General features: G+C 43.3%; 1 protein-coding gene across 1 annotated transcript; it reads right to left on the bottom strand.

The window, feature by feature from the left end:
* Positions 1 to 224: 224 nt before the first annotated feature.
* On the bottom strand, positions 225 to 16551 carry MRPS22 (mitochondrial ribosomal protein S22). The gene is made up of 8 exons (XM_079795169.1): positions 16379 to 16551; positions 9947 to 10110; positions 8673 to 8837; positions 6509 to 6652; positions 6147 to 6230; positions 4483 to 4628; positions 1571 to 1679; positions 225 to 327 (listed from the first exon to the last, which is right to left on the bottom strand). Exons 1-8 carry the CDS (start codon positions 16548 to 16550, stop codon positions 232 to 234), a joined length of 1080 nt encoding a protein of 359 aa, XP_079651295.1. The 5' UTR covers position 16551; the 3' UTR covers positions 225 to 231.
* Between the last annotated feature and the right edge of the window lie 4292 nt (positions 16552 to 20843).

Here is a 20843-nt window from a genome sequence, read left to right as displayed (position 1 = left end):
TTACCTTATGTGATTAGGAAAACTAATATCCAGGCACTCAATACACTTCTCCAATATCCCTTGTGGGGTAACAAGTTTTCTTTGTGGTAGGGCCACTATTTGGAACTTAAAACAAAAAAAATAGGGAACTCCAAATCGTAAGTACCTTTTGATTTTAAACACTCAGCTCAATCAATATTAACAGAAAGCTAGTTAGTATTTAGCAAAATGAAATTTATTTGAAAAATATTTTCAGGAAGCTACAGATTGGCTAATGGAAGCTTCTTGATAAGCCTGTAGTGTTAATTCTATATATGCTCCATTCTGTGCTTCTGTTTTTGCAAAAACCTGTTTAAATGGAAAAAAAAAAAGTTTTAAAGCAGAACATATGTTAATGTCTAAAAACTATAAAGTGATAAAAATATTTCTATAGTAAATAATATTTCTGTAGTAGCAGAGCACCAGTTTAAAAAGCCTTCCAAGTTTCACAATTGTTTTCCTGATTATATAGCAACTAGAGGCCCCACGAAATTCGTGCAGAGGCGGGGGGGGTGTTCCTCAGCCCAGCCTGCACCCTCTCCAATCTGGGACCCCTCGAGGGATGTCCGACGGCCCGATCTGGTAGGATTGGGCCTAAACGGGCAGTTGGACATCCCTCTCACAATCCAGGACTGCTGGCCATCTTGTGTGTTGGAGTGATGGTCAATTTGCATATTACTCTTTTATTAGATAGGACAAGCACACTACAGAGACAGAAAAACAGCCCAGTTCAAGCAATACTAATTCTAAACACCAGAAGTGCCCTAGTACGGCTATGTCCTCTTTCAGAAAAAAAATAATAAAACCTGACATTGCACCTTCTGCTCGATAAAATGAAAACCATCATGTTCAAGTTTCCCTTGGGCTAGAAAAATTTTTTTCAAGAGAAATCTGGAAGGTTAGTATCAGCAAACTAATTTTTCACTCACTTTAAAGCATTTTGCTTTATCTGGCTTATCACTGAAAACCAGTGTTTGTACTGCAGTTTCTCTCTGCTCCTTTTAGACTGTTCACATCACTGATTGCTGTATAACTACTTTGCAAATGCATAGATAATGTTGGGATAGAAGCCAGATCCACAAACCATGTCTATTCTGAGCATTAGAAGAGATGAAAATTACACAGTGAATGCCCCTTCCTAAAAAATCATATCAATATCAATTCTAAAGATTTTACAGAGGAACATGTTTGAGACATCTGCAGTTCAAAACAATAATGCAACTAAGGCTTGGTATATACAAGCACCACTATCTCCCCTTCTGGAAACCTGAATAAGAAGGTGGCCCATGACTGGGGACATGGACCACCATGCCCTGCTGGTGATTTCATCAGATGACAGGACTCCAAAGAACAAGGGACAGCTGTCCCACCATCTGAACTGCTGTAACTTCCCCAGCCTACCTGTTTCTAGTGTCCAGACTGAAGAAATACGGGGGCTCTAATCACTATTTCAAGACCATAGACCTGGTTAGTTACCGTTAAATATGACATATTTCAGAATTCTTCCCAACTTAGTTATCACACAACAGCCAACGTGGAAAAGTCCCTTTACCTTAATTAAATGTAACCCCTCAGCAGCCTGCTTCTTGGCCTCTTGAGCTGACTGGCCATCTGGATGGAGGATGTGGTACAGCTGGACCAAGCTGGTGGCATCATCGACTCTAGAGAGAAAGGGTTTACTGTTTTTCTCCGTTTGCTCAGTCCTATAAAAGGGCGTGCCTACTTAAAACTAAATTACATTTCAAGTTTCCCTTGGGCCAGAAGAAAATTTTATATTTTTGAAGGCATTTTCAGGGAAATTAGCTAATTTAGGCTTCATACCAACTCTGCACTAGGTAGTAGGGCAGGAGTCTCTACAGGCAGTTCCCGGTTTATAAAGTATGTTCTAAAAGTGGCTGCATTCTTGGAAGCAGCATTTTTCATAGAAACAACATTGCTAATGGTAGATGATTTCTAGGCCAACCCTCTTCACCTGCAGATAATGTAATCCATCCAACTCAGAGGGCAGGAATATCCCTTGACCCCACATGAGCCAGAGGCTGGTGGTAAGGGATGCTCAAAGCCACTGCCTGTAAGTGTTAGTGGTGACATCTCCTAACGAAATTTTCATTGAGCCTCCGCTAATAGATAAATGCCTCCACTAGAAGCCTCCTAGGAGTCCAAGGAAAGACTCACAGGAACCCATTAGTTAAAAATTAGCATCCTAGTGAAGCAAATTTGAAATTATGCACATCAGATGAAGGAAAGCCAGAACAAGAATATAATTCAGGATTGTACTTAAATTTTTATCAACATTAAAACTTCCCTATCCTTCACTAGTCACTAACTTCTAACATAGTCAACAACTTCCTCCTGTTTGCCATCTCAAAGACAAGCAGTTATTTAAAAATAACTCTTCTAATATGCTTGTGCTTTGTGGCTCTGCTATGTACTGGCTTCTGGTTGGGGTGGAGTGAGGACACCCTAATGCAGTGATCCTGCTTTCCTATTACCTGAGCTGGGGGATAGAGGGTGGGGTGACAGGAGTAGGTAAAGAATTTCTTAAGCCTTAGAGAAATGCTCAGGGCTTACCCCAAGGTCCATCCACCCTAAAAGCCATCCCCTGAGAAACCAGACCTGCTCATATAGTAAAACTTTCCAGGGGAAAAACATTAAAAAATGTTCATTATAAATCTATTCTGCTTGTTATAGTCTAACAAAGTCCAATAAATGTGACAACAAAATATTTCCTCAAAATACAAACATAATTCTCTTTAGAGCTTTGTATATGTTAGAATCATGTTTAACTGGTTTTTGTATAGCAGAATCATGTTCGGGGCTTCATTACATTCATGCTAAAGTATAATGCCTATGTCCCACAGAATAATTTAGCTTCAGACACAGCCCATATTTGAAATTTAAAAAAATGATGCACATGTTCAAACACAGCCCATATTTGAAATTTAAAAAAATGATGCACATGTTCAAAAAGATTTTAAAAGACTCAAATCAAAACTAACAATGGGCCCTGGCCAGGTGGCTCAGCTCATTGGACACACCAAAAGGTTATGAGCTCATTTCCCAGTCAGAGCATATACCTAGGGTACAGGTTTGATCCCTGGTCCCGGCGTGTACAGGAGGCAAGTGATTAATGTTTCTCTTTCTGTAAAAATCAACATGTCCTCAGGTGAGGATATAAAAACCAACAGTGGAACTTAAGTCTTAAATGTTTGCTGATTCCAAATTCTGGTCTGGGCTCCATTCATCGAGGGCATGCACCCTCTACTGGCTAACCTGGGGTTTGCAGCAAGCTGTTCAGAACCCCAGACTTTTACTTATGCAGAGTAGTAGGAAAGGTTAACTCAGTACACAATACTCCTTCCCCATATGCAAATAAACTGCTCCGGATGTCATGATATTACAATATCACATATTAGTACAACTCGATAAAAAAATTTAATTTTCAAAGGCATTTCTGTGTTGCTCTAATGTCTTATAAAAAAAGTTACTCTGTTTTTATAGTAACATACTTTCGGAATGCTTACATTTCAGAAACTTTAAGAAAACCCATTCATGGGTGATGTCAAAGCTAATGCACCTAAAGGCAATTCACTTTAAGCATCCTCATGACCCCCAGCCAGCCCTCTGCTTATGTGGGACGAAGGTGTGTATATTCCTGCCCTCTGCACTGGATTCCACTACACATGCTGAAGTGGGCTGGCTGGACATCACCTACGATTAGGAATGCTGTTTCTATGAGAAATGATGCTGTTTTCAAATATGGACTGTATTTCTTAGACCATGCCTACGGCACCATCTAATTACAAATGCCTTACCTTTGTAGGAACGGTTCAGGTTACTTGGTGGATAATCTGAGTCAAAAGGCCTTAGTCTGAAGGTAGCAATAGACAGCCTTCTGAGTCCAGCAAGGACTTTTTGTGGACAGTTGACTTTCTTAGTACAGCCATGCTGGCTTCTTGTCCTTGTTATTCTGGCCTTTCTAACCCAATCAACAGAAACACATCCAAAAAAATTTCTCTTCAATTCTACAAGTTGTAAATTACACTATTACTTCAGCTAAGAAGGCTGAGCGCATACCAGTCTACATGCTAAAATACAACATTCATTTTATGCAACTTTGAAAACTTTAATATTTTCATAAATTAAATGATGACTTTTACTGAAAAGCCCTAAGAGTAGTCCTACCAGAAAACAAGCACACCGCCCCCCCCCCCCCCCCCCCCAGCATCGGGCATGCCAGGTACCAGTCAGTATCCACGGCATACAGAACAGATCAAAGCCACTTACTCTTTCAAAGACTCTAGCTCTGTTTACACAACACAGAAAACTGGGTTGTGCTGAAAGAACAAACCCATAAATAAACTGAGTTAAGTGAAAGCTCTTTGTCACTGCACAGTACATTTATCACTGGAAAAAAAACATAGCTTAAATACAGATTTACTTAAGAATTAAGATCATACTTACAAATCTCTCTGAATCTGGTCAATCAGTAAACCATCAATCTTTTTCTTATTTACAAAATACCAAGCCATTCCACCAAAATGCCTTGTTGAACGTAAAAGGTCATATTTTCCATGTTTGTCTATATCTTCATAGGTCTGATGATGAACCTATCCACATAAGATGCGATTATTTTTAGAAACATAAAAAGAAGTGAGTGGCATTACTGGATATACATTTACTAGCATGAGTACTGCCCAAGAAAGTATCAGTAAAATCAGGTTTACTTATATCTGTCTCCACTATCATTAACCAAAAGATGATTTAGACCAACCCTCCACTGCAGACACAAATGGCAGCCTGGAACAAGTTTGCCAAACATTTATAATCAGATCAATTACTTTTCAGCAGCCAAGCACTGTTTATGAAGCACACATATAGAGAAACCACTGGAAATAATGGACCATTATTTCTTGGTCACTAGCGGGGGAAAAAGAAATCAAGAATATTCTTTCACTCCCCCTCCTCTTCCTCCTCCGCCCTCCCCCAAATCTCATCAACTACCCTATCCCATCAACTACTACTTTCCATCTTATTAACTAACATTCCTTGAGTCCTTGATCTTCCAAAATGAAGACTTTGATGAGGGCATTCCTATGATCAAAGGCTTTCTGCTGAATGAAGTCCAGGTTCCTCAGCCTAGCATCTAAGGTCACCTGTGGTAGGGCCCCTCCTACCCCTCTAGTCTAATCCTGACCACCCCTACATATACAGCCACACCAGATGACTGGTCATTTCTCAGGCATTCACTGTTGTTTCCTGCCTGCTCATACTGTCCCTCCCCTCTACCTGAAACACCTCTCCTCACCCAACTCCACCCACCATGTTCCCTGCCCTTTTAGAACCCCTTTTAAGAAACCTATGAAGCCTTTCCCGAGGGCACTTTGTAACCTCTGAGCACCTAACATCTTAGACTGAGGTGATAATTATCTGTATGCTTCTGTAGCACTCTTCCCCACAATAACTTCTGGACTGCAAGCTTTGACACAGCACACACTGTCCTAGCTGCTGTCATCATCTGTACTATCTACAGTACCACCTTACACATAAAAGGTACTTCGGTGATTAAACACACTGCATTTTGGTAAATTTCTGTAAGTAACTTTGTTCCTTTATGATAAATTGAAAAAGAACAGACTTTGGTCATCACTCACTAGCTGTACAACTTTTAGCAAGCTACTTTTTAAAAAATATATATTTTTATTGATTTCAGAGAAGCAGGGAGAGGGAGATAGAAACATTAAAAAAAAAAATCATTGATGAGAGAGAATCATTAATCGGCTGCCTCCTGCACGCCCCCTACTGGAGATCGAGCCCACGACCCGCCACGTGCCCTTACGGAATCGAACCCAGGACCTTTCAGTCCGCAGGCCACGCTCTATCCACTGAGCCAAACCGACTAGGGCAAGCTACTAAACTCCGCAAACTTAAATTCTCTCAGCCTTAACTCAGGGTATTGTAAGGATAAAATACCTGTTAAACATCAGGTCCTTCCTTAACAGGTGTTCAGGTATTTCCCTTCTCTTCACCCTGAATCAAAGCTTACAACTTAACTCATTTGCTATATTAAAAACCTTACTCATAACCATGCTTAAGCTCATACTTTAGAAACTAGAAAATATACTCACTTTGATATAGTCAGCAGAATCTGGCTCAAACTGGGCAACGCAGAGATTAAGGACATCAGCATGCCGGTCTTGACTGTACATGGTCTAAACCCACACAGCAGAGTTGGAATTAGATGAGAAGAACATGGAAGTTCAACACTTAGCCTGAGGCCATGACAGGCTTGCCCATCCACATACAGGCACATCTGTGCCCATCAAGAGGTATCCAGAAATAACACAGGCTTTGTGACCATCACATCTGCACTTGAATCCCAGCCACAAGCATTGGAAATGTTTATCAAAGCAAAATGCCCAGCAGCACCAGAGTCAACTATTTCAACAAAGAAACCGTCACCATTGACTCTGAAACCAAGTCGCCTTACCTTAAGATTTTCCTCCTTGAAAATTACTGGTGTTAAAGTTTTCCGACCTTCCTTGGGGAAATAAACTTGTATCATCCGGTCCCGTTCTTCCCAAGAGGCTTTGCGCAGTGTGCCACTTGGTTCTCTGACGACAATAAAACGCTCCTGAAATAGAAAATATAATCAAGGATGAGTTTATGAGGGTTTATTTTCAGTTCTAGGGTCCCACTAAACACCATTATGTGAATAATTTGCAAACAGCAATATAAGGTACAACTGGGAAACAAGAAATGCAATCGTGCATATTTCAATGATAATTTCAAACCTCAAAGACTTGGGTAAGATTTGATACTTCCTCCACTAATTACTGCTGGGCCTCTGACAATCAGAAACCTAAAATGAAAGTATTACTAAGTGCCAACCACGGTCCTAAAGTGAGTCCAATACATAAAATGCTTCAACTAAAAATTTCTGATTTGAGATTCATCTAAATGCATTTCAGATTAAAAAAGTGCTATGAAACCCTTTCAAATTGTTTCATTTCCCCATGCCAAAGTCTCACTTAAACAGACTTTCCTACTTTAGGATCTACGTTGAAAGTCCTGGGAATAAAAAGAAACCCAAAGATGTGTCCAACTGACTGGTTCACCTGCCTCTGGGCTTTCCACTCTTCCAACTGCCAAGTCCCAGACCACGGGATCACTTCGTTCTCTGAATTCCACTAAGCTCTGCGCCACTCAACTGACCGTGTATCCTGTGCAAGATTCTTAACACCTCTCAGGCATTGTTAATATTGCTAGAGAGCTAGAAAAGGGCAGGGATTGTGATCATAATTCTTTGCAACACCCAGAGTGACTTACACAGAGCTTTGCATATAACAGAAAATTGATACATATCTAATCAAATTAACCAGATGGTACTGACTCATCTTTTCAGAGTCAGGAGAGAGTATCTGAACATGTTTTGAGGATAATATAATTAAAACTTTCATCAAGCACTAGAAATAGAAAAAAATAGCAGATGTCAAAATAACAATTATTCCTCAAAATTATTTTGGTAATTTGAATTCCAAGTTCCTTTTTCCCTTTCAGGTTATAGAATGCTCCCACAGCCCTAACTGGTTTGGCTCAGTGGATAGAGCGTCGGCCTGAAGACTGAAGGGTCCCAGGTTCGATTCTGGTCAAGGGCATATACCTTGGTTGCGGGCACATCCCCAGTAGGGGTGTGCAGGAGGCAGCAGATCGATGTTTCTCTCTCATCAATGTTTCTAACTCTCTATCCCTCTCCCTTCCTCTCTGTAAAAAAATCAATAAAATATATTTAAAAAAAAAAGAAAAAAGAATGCTCCCACAAACCAGTCTTCGTAGCACTGCAAAAAATTTTAAAGCACCCCAAAGCAAAAATTGTAATTAAAATGAAACTGTGATGTGTATAGATCAGGTATATGGTGGTTCACGTACAAACACCGACATTGCTCAAATCATGTCTTCTAACCACGACCGTGTCTGACAAAGAGGCTAATATGGGGTAGCCCTTTCCCAACCCTCGCATTATGTAATACTCTGCTGCATTTTGTGGGCTGAACTGTAAATTACTCTTTTTACTCTTTACTTGAAAAGGCTCAAAGACAAAACTGATATAAGTACCAGGGTCTCCTTTTGGATTTGACAGTTGAGGGAAGAGGAGGAAGAATAAAAACAATAAGAAATAGTGTCTGGGAATTATCTGGGGAGATATGCCATTCTTACTGCGAATTCTGAAAAATGAAAATCCTTTGGGCAGTCTGGGTTTTTGGCATCAAGTGCTTAAGAAAGAAACTCTCTCTCTCTTCAGACAGCGTCAGCTAAGGAAGCCAGTATAACCTGGACAGAAAGAATCTCCCTTCTCCCATTGCCTTGAAGACTTTTGCCCCTGGTTCTGTCTCAGCACACCTGTCTCCTTCCTGGAAATCAACCTGGAATATACTGTGTTCGTAATTTGTAGGGGAATGGTAACATGATGTGGGGCTGGTCTGCATTCCTCTTCTTCCTTAAGCTGTATCTTCCGGAAGGTTCTCCCCAGTCACAGAAATTCTGGTTTGGAAGATTCAAACAGCTGGGTCACATGGTGTTGACCCTTGTCCCTCAGTCCCATCTCCACATAGTATTTCAAACAAAAATAATTTCTCTATGAGACATATACTCACCCGGTGTGGTATGCTATATGTTATATCAGTAAACACATATTTGGCTGTTTCTGTTCCTTCCAAAATCTTATCTTCAGCTAACACGTCATTTATTGGCTTACGCTCTTCCAGAACCGGTGGCATTTTTAATCGTACTTTAGCTGCCTCAACCGCCTTTCTTGTAGCCTAATGAAATAAAATATTTCTTAAGGAAAGCCACTTGACTACAGACAAAAGGATCACCTGACAAAAGCGGACACTAATCAAAAACGCTAAGGACTGCAAAGAGAAGAAGCCAGAGCCATGAATCAGTGAGTGGGCTCCAGGGCCCTGGCTTTGCTTCTGTGGAATGGCTGAGAGAACCAGCTATAGGATCAACCATTCACTAAACCGGCGGTCGCCAACCTTTCGGACCTCACAGACCACTGGCTGGCAACCGCTGCTGTGAACAGCAAAGGAATGCGGAGGCAGAGCCAGGCCACAAAAGCTGCTTGAAATAGGACAAAGCATCTCATTTATTGGGTGCTTGCTATGTGCCAGATATTGTTCAAATACTCTGAATGTATTTGGCCCACAACTATGTTATGGTGCTATTGTTACCTCATTTTATGAGCAAGAAAACAGAGGCACAGAAATGTTAAAAAATTTGCTAGGACGTTGCAGCACTGGGATTTGAACCCAGGCAACTCAACCCCCGAGTCCACAGTCTTAACCGCTGACCGCACTGCTCCACTGTTAACTGTTAACAATGTCACCTCTCAGGTGAAGGGGAACTGTCCCTCTTCGTGAGATATGCCACTGGATATTTGAATTAAGCTATGATTATAAATTACTTTTGAATTAGAAAGAAGAGCGATTATGCTTCACGTATTCATACATCGAAGCCTTTTCCACAAAGTACTCAATACCCAGGACTCCAGGAGGACCTGCTGCCTGAGTAGGATGCTATTCATAATCACACCAAAGTTTCAGCCTCAAAGCAGTTCACAATTATTTCCCCAGGAAGGAAGCTGGAGCAGGCAGCACAAAGGAAGAATGCTCAGGCTGGTTTTGGAGCAGAGGCAGCTCTGCTTGAACACCCAGATGCCTGACCCACAGGCCCCAGTCTGCCTAATTTTGGCCATGTTTCCTGATCCCCCACCTGCTGGCTCAGATTTCTGTTCTCAGTTCTGTGCTGGGAATTCCCCCCTCGTTAGTGCCTGTGGAAGAGCAAGTATCAACATCTGGAGGGGTCTTTAAGTATCTTTTAGCCTTTTAGAGAAAGGTATTCTACCAATATTCCTGCATTCATGTACCTCTTCCAACTGCTCCTGAGTCATTAGCTTGTAGGTTGGTGGCTTCAGTGCTTGTATAGCTGGCTTAAAAGTCTTCTGCAAATTCAAGCCTGTCATCTTGGTGAGTATGCTTTGGACTTCTTCATCCATAAATGTAGGTTTCTTGATCTCAGAGCTACCAGTTTCTGTTAAAATGATTTTAGCAAATAAATGGGAAAAAATGACAAGCCAACAAAACCTCTAAATAGAAAAGTTAAAAATAAAAAATGATTAACACAATGTCTATCTCAGCACATAATGCTAATACTTATGATAGCCATTTATTGATTCATTCCTTCATTTAAAATTTACTGAATATTCACGATGATGAAGATACAGTTTCTGCCAAAAAGGTACTCAAAGTCTAGTGGAGGAAGCAACAGGAAAAAAGTAATGAATGTAATAATATTAACAATAATAAAAATAATAATAGTTGCTTTTATTTATAGCGTTGTCTCCTATATGCCAGAATTACATACATTTTCAGGAATGCTTGTAGCAACCCACAAAATAGGCACTGCTATCCCACTTTTATAAATGAGGCTACTGGAGCCTGCTAAAGACCTTGCCATTAAGTGATAGAGCCAGAACTTAAACCAAGCTCTATCAATCCCAATTGATTGTGGTGCTCCTCAGTGTAAGTGTACAGACTACAGAGGCACGGAAAGTTGTGTGACTACTGAGGAAGGAATTACACATAGCCTGGGAGCATGTAGGGTGTGATGGGATCAAAAGATGGCTTCCCAAGGGCCTCAATAGGGCCAAGAAAAAAGGGAAGAAAACTAGACCAGTGATGGCGAACCTATGACACGCGTGTCAGCACTGACACGCATAGCCATTTCTGATGACATGCGGCTGCTGAGGCGGCCGCATGCCGAGGATGAAACATTTGCGAAATAATGTTTTTTCCTCAAAGTGACACACTACCCGAGTTATGCTCAGTTTTTTGGCGAAGTCTGACACACCAAGCTCAAAAGGTTGCCCATCACTCCTCTAGGCTGAGGGGTTGCAGCTAGGAAAGAGAGGCCTGGATTGGACATGATACTGAAGAGGCCATCTGGTGTCATGGCAGAGCCCCGGACAAGAGAGGAGACCCAGATCTCAGTTCTTCCCCAGGCAGTTTTCCTATCCCTTAGCCCCGTGGTCGGCAAACTGCGGCTCGAGAGCCATATGCAGCTCTTTGGCCCCTTGAGTGTGGCTCTTCCACAAAATACCACGGCCTGGGCGAGTCTATTTGGAAGAAGTGGCATTAGAAGAAGTTTAAGTTTTAAAAATTTGGCTCTCAAAAGAAATTTCAATCGTTGTACTGTTGATATTTGGCTCTGTTGACTAATGAGTTTGCCGTCCACTGCCTTAGCCTAACCTCCATTTCCACTTCCATTTAAAAAAAAAAAAAGTCATTCCTTCCTGGCCACCTCTTCCTCTGTTCGTCTTGTAAATGCTGGTATCCCTGAGGATTCTGAACTACATCTTTCTTTTCTCCCTTCTCACATCCTCAGTGATGATCTCCTAGCCGCCTGTAACTGAAATTACTTCTATATGCAGGAGACTCTCAAATCTGACTCTCCAGCCAAGATCATCTTGCATCCAAACACTCAATGAACATTGCACATGCACTTCAATATTATTAAAACTCCTGTCTTAAACCTGCCTTTCCTACTATTTCCTGTCTTACCACCATCCAATAGGCCCTGTGAGCCAGATACCTTATGGTCATTCCTGACTCACCCTTGCTTAAAGCAGCCGCAGTAATAGTAATGACAGCTAACATGTGTTAGATATTTACTATGGCCAGGGCTTACTGAGCTCAGTACTTAGCACATTTAATCCTCACAACAACCTTGTAAATACTATGATTATCCCCATTTTACAAAAAAGGACACTGACACAGAACATACTGCCTATCATACCTCATAAATTTTCTTTAATCCCCCATTTCCACTGCCACTACCTTAATCAAAGCTATCCTCATCCCTTGCCTTAGCCTCCTTACCAGTCTGTCTCCATTCTGACTCCACTGTAAACCAGTCTCCAAAGAATACATAGTAAACCCTTTAAACTGTAATCTAAACAATAGAAAAGATTAACAAAACAACAACTGATTTTTTGGAAAGATAAACAAAATTGACAAACCTTTAGCTAGACTAACAAAGGAAAAAAAGAACCCAAATCAACAAAATTATAAACTAAAAAGACATTACAACTGATACCACAGAAATACAAAGAAAGGATCATAAGGCTACTATGAACAACTATATGCCACCAAACTGGACAGCCTAAAAGAAATGGAAAAATTCTTAGAAATAAACATCCTAGATTAAATGAGGAAGATAATCATACACTTTACAAACTGTCCCCTCCCCCCCAATATTTCAAGTACCAACCTAGTACCATACATAATTACTGACTGTATTTCCCATGCTGCACTTTGCATCCCCATGACTATTTTGTAACTGTACTACCAATCTGTACTATGGTGTACATCTGAAACTAATATAAAATAATATCGAATGTAAACCACAATTGACATTTTTTTATTTTAAAAATTAAAAAAAAACAAAAAATCAGAAAAGATCAATTACTAGTAAGGAAATTGAACCAGTAATCAAAATTCTCCCAATGATGAAAAGTCTAGGACCAGATGTCTTCACAGGTGAATCTTACTAGATATTTAAAGAATTAACGCCAATTCTTTTCAAATTCTTCCCAAAATTGGAGAGGAGGGAACATTTCCAAACTCATTTTATGAAGCCAGCATTATCCTGATAACTAAGCCAGAAAAGGACACTAACAGAAAACTATAGGGCAGTATTCTCTGCAAAAATTCTCAATAAAATACCAGTAAACTGATTTCAGCTGCACATTAAAAAGATCATTCACCATGATTATGTGGGTTTTATCCTTGGGGTGCAAGGATGGTTCAGCATACTCAACTCCATCAATGTGATACATCACAATAGAATGAAAGAAAAAATCACATGATCCCTTCAATAGATGCAGAAAATGCATGTGACAAAACTCAACATCTATTCATGATAAAAACTCTTCACAAATTAGGTATAAAAGGAACATACATCAATGTAATAAAGGCCATATATGACAAACCTACAGCTAACATACTCAGTGGTGGAGGTTAAAGGCCTTTCCTCTAGGATCGGGAACAAGAAAGGGGTACCCACCCTCATCACTGCTTCTTGCTAGTACTGGAAGTCCTAGCCAGAACAACTAGGCAAGGGGAAAAAGAAAAAAGAAACAGAACTGGAAAGGAAAAAGTAAAATTGTCTCTATTTGCAGATGGCATAATTTTTTTTAAAAAAAAATATTTTATTGATTTTTTACAGAGAGGAAGGGAGAGAGAGAGAGAGTTAGAAACATCAGTGAGAGAGAAACATCAATCAGCTGCCTCTTGCACACCACCTACTGGGGATGTGCCCGCAACCAAGGTACATGCCCTTGACCGGAATCGAACCTGGGACCCTTGAGTCCGCAGGCCAACGCTCTATCCACTGAGCCAAACCGGCCAGGGCAGGTGGCATGATTTTATATATAAAAAATCCTATATACATAGAAAATACACCAAAAAAATGGTACATCTAAACAAATTCAGTAAGTTGCAGAATACAAAATTAATATTAAAAATCAATAGCATTTCTATACACTAACAAATTTTTTGAAAAAGAAACTTAAAAATTATCTCATTTATAACAGCATCAAAAAGCAATAAAATAGTAAGGAGGTGAAAACTAACAGAAAACTACAGGGAAATATCCTCAGCAAAAATTCTGTAGTTTTCTATACTGAAAACTATAAAACTGAGGAAAGAAATCGAGGAAGACACAAATTAACGAAAAGGTTATCTGTGTTCGTGGATTGAAAGAATATTGTTAAAATGTCCATACTACCCAAAGGCATCTAATCCCTATTAAGATTCCAATTGTGGGGAGGGGGGGGGGCACAAGTTAGGAAGAGGGTCAATGGGGGTAAAAGACTTTCAACAATAAAGAATTATTTTTTAAAAAAAGATTCCAATTGCATTTTTTTTTACAGAAACAGAAAAAACAATCCTAAAATTTATACAGAACCACAAAAGACTCTGAGCAATCTTGAGAAAACAAAGTGGGAGGCATCACACTTCCTAATTTCAAGCTATACTATACACCACTGAGTATGTTAGCTGTAGAGCTGTCCTATATGGCCATTGTAGTAATCAAGACAGTATGTTAACTAGCATATGAACAGAGAGACCAATGGAACAGAATCGAGAGCCCAGAAATAAGCCCAGCATATATGGTCAGCTAATATTTGACAAGGGAGCGAAGAATACACAACAGAGAAAAAACATAGTCTCTTCAATAAATGGTGCTGAGAAAATGCATAATCACATGTAAAAGAGTGAAACTAGACCATCTTATACCACTCACAAAAATTAACTCAAAATGGATTAAAGACTTAACTAAAAGGCCAGAAACCATAAAAGAAGAAGGAAATGTTGGAGAAAAGCTCCTTGACATTGGTCTGGGCAATGATTTTTTTTTAATATGACACCTAAAGCACAAGCAGCAAAATAAAAAATAAACAAATGGAACAGAATCAAGCTAAATAGCTCTGCACAGCAAAAGAATAAATTAACAAGATAAAAAGACAACCTACGAAATGAGAAAAAATATTAGCAAGCCATATATTTGTTATGGGATTAATATCCAAAATATATAAAGAACTCATACAACTCAATAGAAAAATATCCCCGCCCCCCAAAAAAAAAAAGAAAATGGGCAAAGGACCTAAACAGATATTTTTCCAAAGAGGATATATAAATGACCAATAGTACATGAAAAGATGCTCAACATCACTGATCATCAGGGAAATGCAAATCAAAACCACAATGAGCTATCACCTCACACCTGTTAGAATGGCTAGCATCAAAAAGACAAGAGATTAATAAATGCTGGCAAGGATGTGGAGAAAGGGGAACCCTTGTGCACTGTTAGTGGGATTGTAAACTGGTGCAGCCACTATGGAAAACAGTGTGGAGGTTCCTCAAAAAATTAAATATGGAACTGCTATTTGACTAAGTGATCCCGAAAGAAAGAAGGCGCCCCTATGTTCATAGCAGCACAATTTAAAGCTCTGGAAACAGCCCAAGTGCCCATCAGTAGACAAGTGGATAAAAAACTGTGGTACATTTACACCCTGGAAGACTGTGCAGCAGTAAAAGAGAATTCTGCCTCTTTCCCCATCTCTTCACCTCATCTACCGCCTTTTCTCCCCCGCCTCGCCTCCTTTACCTCCCCCTTTAAAAGCTGCCCCCACAATTAACCTTGTCTTGGTGTAAACAGGATCACTTTCCTCTCAATTGCTAGAAACTTGATCGACAAAGCTGATTTCTCTTGTTAAACCAGTGGTTCCCAACGTGGGGCACACCCCCCACAGGGGGGCAATTTGACTTTTAAGGGGGGCAATTCTAGAATGAGTTATTAACAGTGAATTTTTTGCCTTCTTATGGTTCTAGGGGCCTCATATACAGTTTATAAATATGTAGTGACATATTTATGCATTTCAGTTCTCTATTATACGTTTTGAAACTTTTTTGCTATTTTTTCATATCGCTTCATATTACTTTTTTAAAACAATTTCTTAGTGATTTCTTCCTCAATACTTCAACTGTCCTTCCGTTCTTTTAGTTTTCTCTGTCATGGATGCCATGCTCTTAGCACAGGCACCAAGCTTGTTTAGACCAAGTTAATGGCTTTTTAAGCTTCCTCCATGTGAACAGGAGTTCACTTTTTGAATAATAAGAATTATATGTCACGGGGGAGGGGAGGAGGCATCAGAATTTTAGAGATGCTTAGGTGGGGCATGGCCAAAACAAGGTTGGGAACCACTGTTGTAAACCTAGATCCAAAGTCATAACTAACCCTTCTCATCAATCCTACTCCAAAATTGGTTCCCAAACTACCTGTGTTGTCTTATTTCTGGACTTTTGCTTATGCTGTTTCCGCTACTTGCGATGCCTTTTTTTTTTTTTTTCCCTCCCTCGTATGGTTAACCAGGTCTCAGCTTTGGTCATAACCATTCCAGGAACTAAAAATTTTCCGGGAACCCCTCCCAGCCCTTGCACTCTAGTTTGAGTTCCAGTCTCATGTGCGTTCCCCTATCACGGCCCGGTCACAATGCCCTGCCACAATGCCCTGCCACTTTCCCAATGGGCCATGAGTTCCTGCGGGGAAAACCCGTGCAAAGAGCTGCTGGTTAAGTGGATAAACGAATGAGCTAAAGCTGGAAACGACAAACCCTGCCGTTAGAGAGAGAGCCGACAGGTGAAAGCGTGCCCTGCGGGAGGAGCGGGGCGGGGCGGAGGTGGGGCTCCGCGTGGGGCTCCAGGACGCGCCAGCCGACCTCGGGCAGGTCACTTACCGGCCTCGGAGCCGAGCCAACGGCATGGCATTCCCGCCCCGCAGGGACCTGGCAGCGGCTGGAGCAGGGCGCCAGGCTGGGGCCGCGCCCGGACCCGGAAACAGACCCTTTCCGCGCCTTGAGAACCTTTCGGGAGGCTCCGAGACAGCACGGATGCTCTCAGGGCCGCCATAATTATCCGGGGCCGCTAGCGCCGGAGGATGCTGGGAGCGACCCTCGGTCTCGCGCGGTTCCTACGGCATTCTGGGAAGTGTAGTCCGGAGGAGGAAGCCGAAAGCCATGCAGCTTCTGGACCCTTTACAGATTGTTTCTGTAAACTGCTTGTTCACACGTGAAAGTGTTCGTGTCCTTCTCTATGCACAGAGCCCTCTGTGCTCTTTTTCCTGGGCCTCCCTTCGTTTCCACGGCTCTAAATAACCATTTCCTACCCAAACTTTTTCCCAGACCCAGGTTTAAATCCAAGTGCCTATTCAGCTTCTCCATTCAAACTTCTCTCAATCCCCATACCCCCAAATATAAATCCTGAGTCCAAGCCCTGATTGCCACCAGCGCCATCCATCATCTCCCATCAACTCACACACTTTATCTCTCAGAACATTACTCCTTTCCTTCACAACCCTTTCTCAATTTGTGATTACTTTCCTCGTCTATCTATACTTATTTTTCTCACCCATGAAGTTAGTGACTTTCTATATTTGATTATAACATCACCTAGCCTGGTACACCTATGTCCACAGCCAACATTTGTCAAATAAATGACTCGGTGAATGATTAAATGATCCTGTTATTTTCGTTCCTGCTGTCCAAGATGTGCAGGTCTTACTCCCCCCTGGACATAGGTTGGTGCCTGTGCTGAGACCTTATCCCACAGCCTGGCTAGAGAAGGGTGTTAAGCAAACACTTGTTTGAATTAGCGGGACAGACAGACTCATCTTCTAACCTTACCTCCTTTCTCTGTTTGTGAATTCATTCCCTGTGGGTGGTGGAGGGGAGAGCCCAGGCTTGGTGCTGCGTTCAGGCATGGCTGCTGTGCTCCCAACACTTCCTCTCGCACCTAAGTGAAAACAGGTGCCGGGGAGCGGGATGCATGCCGGGTGTCTCCAGCCTGGCCCTTTCTCTGAGCATCAATCACCTCCTTTCCCAAAGCCACTGATGTTTTCCTACTAACATCCCCAGGACAGCACTGAGTAGATAATGAGGGGCACCTGATGCAGGAGGAATGGGTCTATCGCTGTATTAGTTCCCTACAGCCACGGTAACAAATGTGGTGGCTTAAAACAACAGGAATTTATTCTCACAGTTTTTGATGCCAGTGATCTGACATCAGCATCACTGATTCAGGGGAAAGCACAGCAGAGGCTCGCTTCAGAGGCTCCAGGGGAGAATCTGTTCCTTATCTCTTCCAGCTCCTGGTGCTGCAAGCATTCCCTGGCTTATGGCTGCATCACCCCAATCTCTGCCTCCATCTTCATATCACCTTCTCGTCTGTCTGTTACCTCACTCTCTTAGGAATACATATGATTGCTATTAGGGCCCATCTGGGTAATCCAGGATAATCTCCCCACCTCAGAGTCCTTAGCTTAATCACTTCTGCAAAGACCCTCTTTCCATAGAAGGTAACATTCACAGGTTCCAGGGATTAGGAGATAAATATCCTTTGAGGAGGAAGAACATTTTTCAATCTACCCCAGCTTTCCAGGCACCAAGCAGATTTTCTCTCAATATTTCAAACTAAGAGACACAGAAGCTACTAGTATAGTTGATGGTAAAAGCTTGACGTGAATAACCCAATACTTAGCGTTTGTAGCAGCCTTTTTCAGCAACATGCTCTCTGCAGAGAAAGACAGGCAAATGGAGCAGAAGCAGGGAGGGCCAACTATGAGGTGTGACAAAAAGAGAGAGATGGAGGAAGTGCTATCTTGGCCAGAGCCCCTCCCACTTTCCTTTCATTAACCTCCTTTACGCGGGCAACACAAAGTTTCACTGACATGGAGTAACCAAGATTCCTGGTTCCAGCTGTGACCTTGGGCAGATGCCCACTTCTTTCAAAGCCTCAGTCCCTCTCCTGCAAAATGGGTATAATGGTAGTCCTTACCTTGCAGACTTTGAAGATAAAGGACTTTCAGGACCTGATGGCTGGAGCAAGAAGAGGGTGCAAGAAGGCCGTGCGGCAGCAAGTTGGCAACTTGTGAAGATGTGCAGAGGGAGAGCTGTAGAGAGTTACATGTTGATCAGTTAACATGCTCTTGTAAGCAACAGACATCTTTCCTGCCCAAAACAGAGATGGAGCTTATTGGAGAGATGTTGAGTATCTCACAGAGTTAAAGGGAAAGCTGAGCTTTCCATCAAATTCAAGTTCCTGGTGAGAGAAGCTGATTGGCCTGGGTGAGGTCCTATTCACCCAGGGGGAATAGGGAGAGCTGGCCCTCTGATGGACACCTTGCTGCCTCTACTGCTAGGATTCATCAGGCCAAATCTGGGAGAGGGGTCTGTGGAGCAAGAATGGGCCCTACTATTTGTAGAACAAGAGTATGGTGACCTTTTCATTACCCAACTGTCAGTGATTTGGCAGGGTCTGAACATTTCATTGCTTCCCTAAAGGGACTAGGATTTTGCCCTGGGCTTTTAGAATTCTTCAAGATGAGGGTGTGGGGATAGAAGTCCAGGAGAGGGATGGAGAGAGAAAAGACAGGACCTGAGGGAGAAGGGTGACAGTATGGACCACTGGTGGTCCGTGAGGTCCGAAAGGTTGGCGACCGCTGGTCTGGACTATCAAAGAACCCTTGCAACCTTGAGCAACACCTTGCAACTTCTATCCCGTCTTCAAAAACCTGTCTTTGCAGCCTTCACCAACAGCCACATCTGCCCCCTTTTTACCCGCACCCAGAGGTAAAATTCCCCCTGCTCCTGTTTGGAATGCGAATGCCCCGCATGTTCCTACAGACACCAAGTCCGTGGCCAAGCCCCTCTGTGGCTGAGAAGGGCAGGCAGCAAGGGAAAGAGTAAAGTGAGAAGGGACAAGAGATGATGGGAGGTTCCCAGGGGAGCTGCAGGAATGGCATCCTGAGTGGGGGCACGGCCATTGATGGGAGGGGATGCAGAGTTAGAGATGGGTAGAGAGTGGATAGGTCTGAGGAGGGAATCAGAGCGCCCCCCTGCCTCTCGTCTCTGAGCAATGGAAAGCGAAGGGACTGGCTGAGAAAAGGTGGGGCTGTGCTGGGAGCTGCAGGAGCAGGAAGTCTGAGGCAGCGCGGGGGGGGGGGGGGGGGGGGGGGCTGAGCACGTGGCTGCGATGCCTGAACCTGAAGCAGCGCCAGCCCGGGGAGAAGCGGGCGGGACAGCGGCAGAGTGCAGGAGAGGAGGCGCCAGAGGAGGCGCCGGAGCCAGGGAACTTTCGGCGAGTTCCGGACGGAAACAGAAACATGTGAAGGTGTGCCTGGAGGCCCGTGAAGGCTGTGTCTGAGCAGAACGGCCTGAGCAGTGGCGAGGGCGCTGGGTGAGACAGACGGGCAGGCGCTGAGATCCCGTCCTCTGTGTGCACAGAGGGAGGCTCCGAGGTGAAGGGTCTCGCCCCAAACCGCCCAGTTCATTCAGTGAGAGACGAGGCTGACAGCTGCTATGCTGGAGAAGCTCTGTTCACACGGTTCATGGGGCGAGGAAGAACACGGAGACGCCCAGAAATGATGCCCAGAAGGTGGCCCCCAAAGAGAGCATCAGGGAGACTGCCCCCGCCACGAGGCGGTGGGAGCGGAGGAGTCGCCCCTCCCGCCGGGAGTTCTCAGTGTATCTCCCAGGTCCCAGTGGCACTCTGCCTCTTTTCTCTGACAGCACCCACTCAGCCACAGTTCTGCCCCACGCTGGCCACTCGGCACAGAAAACGACTGCCAGAGGCCACGGCCGCATCTGTGGGTGACGACAGGCAGACTGTCCTGCAGAGGGACATGAAAGTCAAAGGCCCCCCGCCGGCTCCTGCCCATCCCAGATGCCCCCCAGGGACGCGGGCCCAGGGCCACCCCCGGGTCACAGCCAGCGCGGATGTGATCTGGAACAGCCGACGCTTGGCTCCCCGCTCCCACGAGCCGGCGCTGTCAGGATGGTATGTGAACATTTTGTCTGAGGGACATGCTGGCCGGGGTTGAAAGCAATTCCCATCGGCTCAGAACCGGGTGGTCTGTCACGAGGTTATTTGTCAGTTCGATCTGGACTCGGGAAGTCCTTCGGAGCGAGAGCTGGTATTTTCAAAGGTTAACAAGCCTGCCAGACATTCTCTCATGAGAAAATGTGTTGCAGCGGATCGCCCTGCAGTTCCCAGGTCGGGGCCCGAGCACAATTTCGCTTTAGACTCGGGGCTGCAGGGTCCTGGGGATGCCTGGGCCTGGCTGGGGGAGGCCGGCAGCAGAATGCGCTGGCCACTCCTAATGGGGAGCCAGACCGAAAGGGCAGAATGTATGTTCTTAGAGTGCCC

This window comes from Cnephaeus nilssonii (assembly GCF_951640355.1).
Source record: "Cnephaeus nilssonii genome assembly, chromosome: 17".
Lineage (NCBI taxonomy): Eukaryota > Metazoa > Chordata > Mammalia > Chiroptera > Vespertilionidae > Cnephaeus > Cnephaeus nilssonii.
The sequence above is the reverse complement of the archived record's forward strand: the minus strand, read 5'-3'. Positions and strand labels throughout refer to the sequence as shown.

Coding starts and splice junctions, on each gene's coding strand:
- MRPS22 (XM_079795169.1), bottom strand. CDS start 16,550: ATGGCGGCCCTGAGAGCATCCGTGCTGTCTCGGAGCCTCCCGAAAGGT. Junction 6,653..8,672: donor CATATAGCATACCACACCGG/GTGAGTATATGT, acceptor TTTCTATTTCAG/GAGCGTTTTATTGTCGTCAG. Junction 4,629..6,146: donor ATTCTGCTGACTATATCAAA/GTGAGTATATTT, acceptor TTATGTGGATAG/GTTCATCATCAGACCTATGA.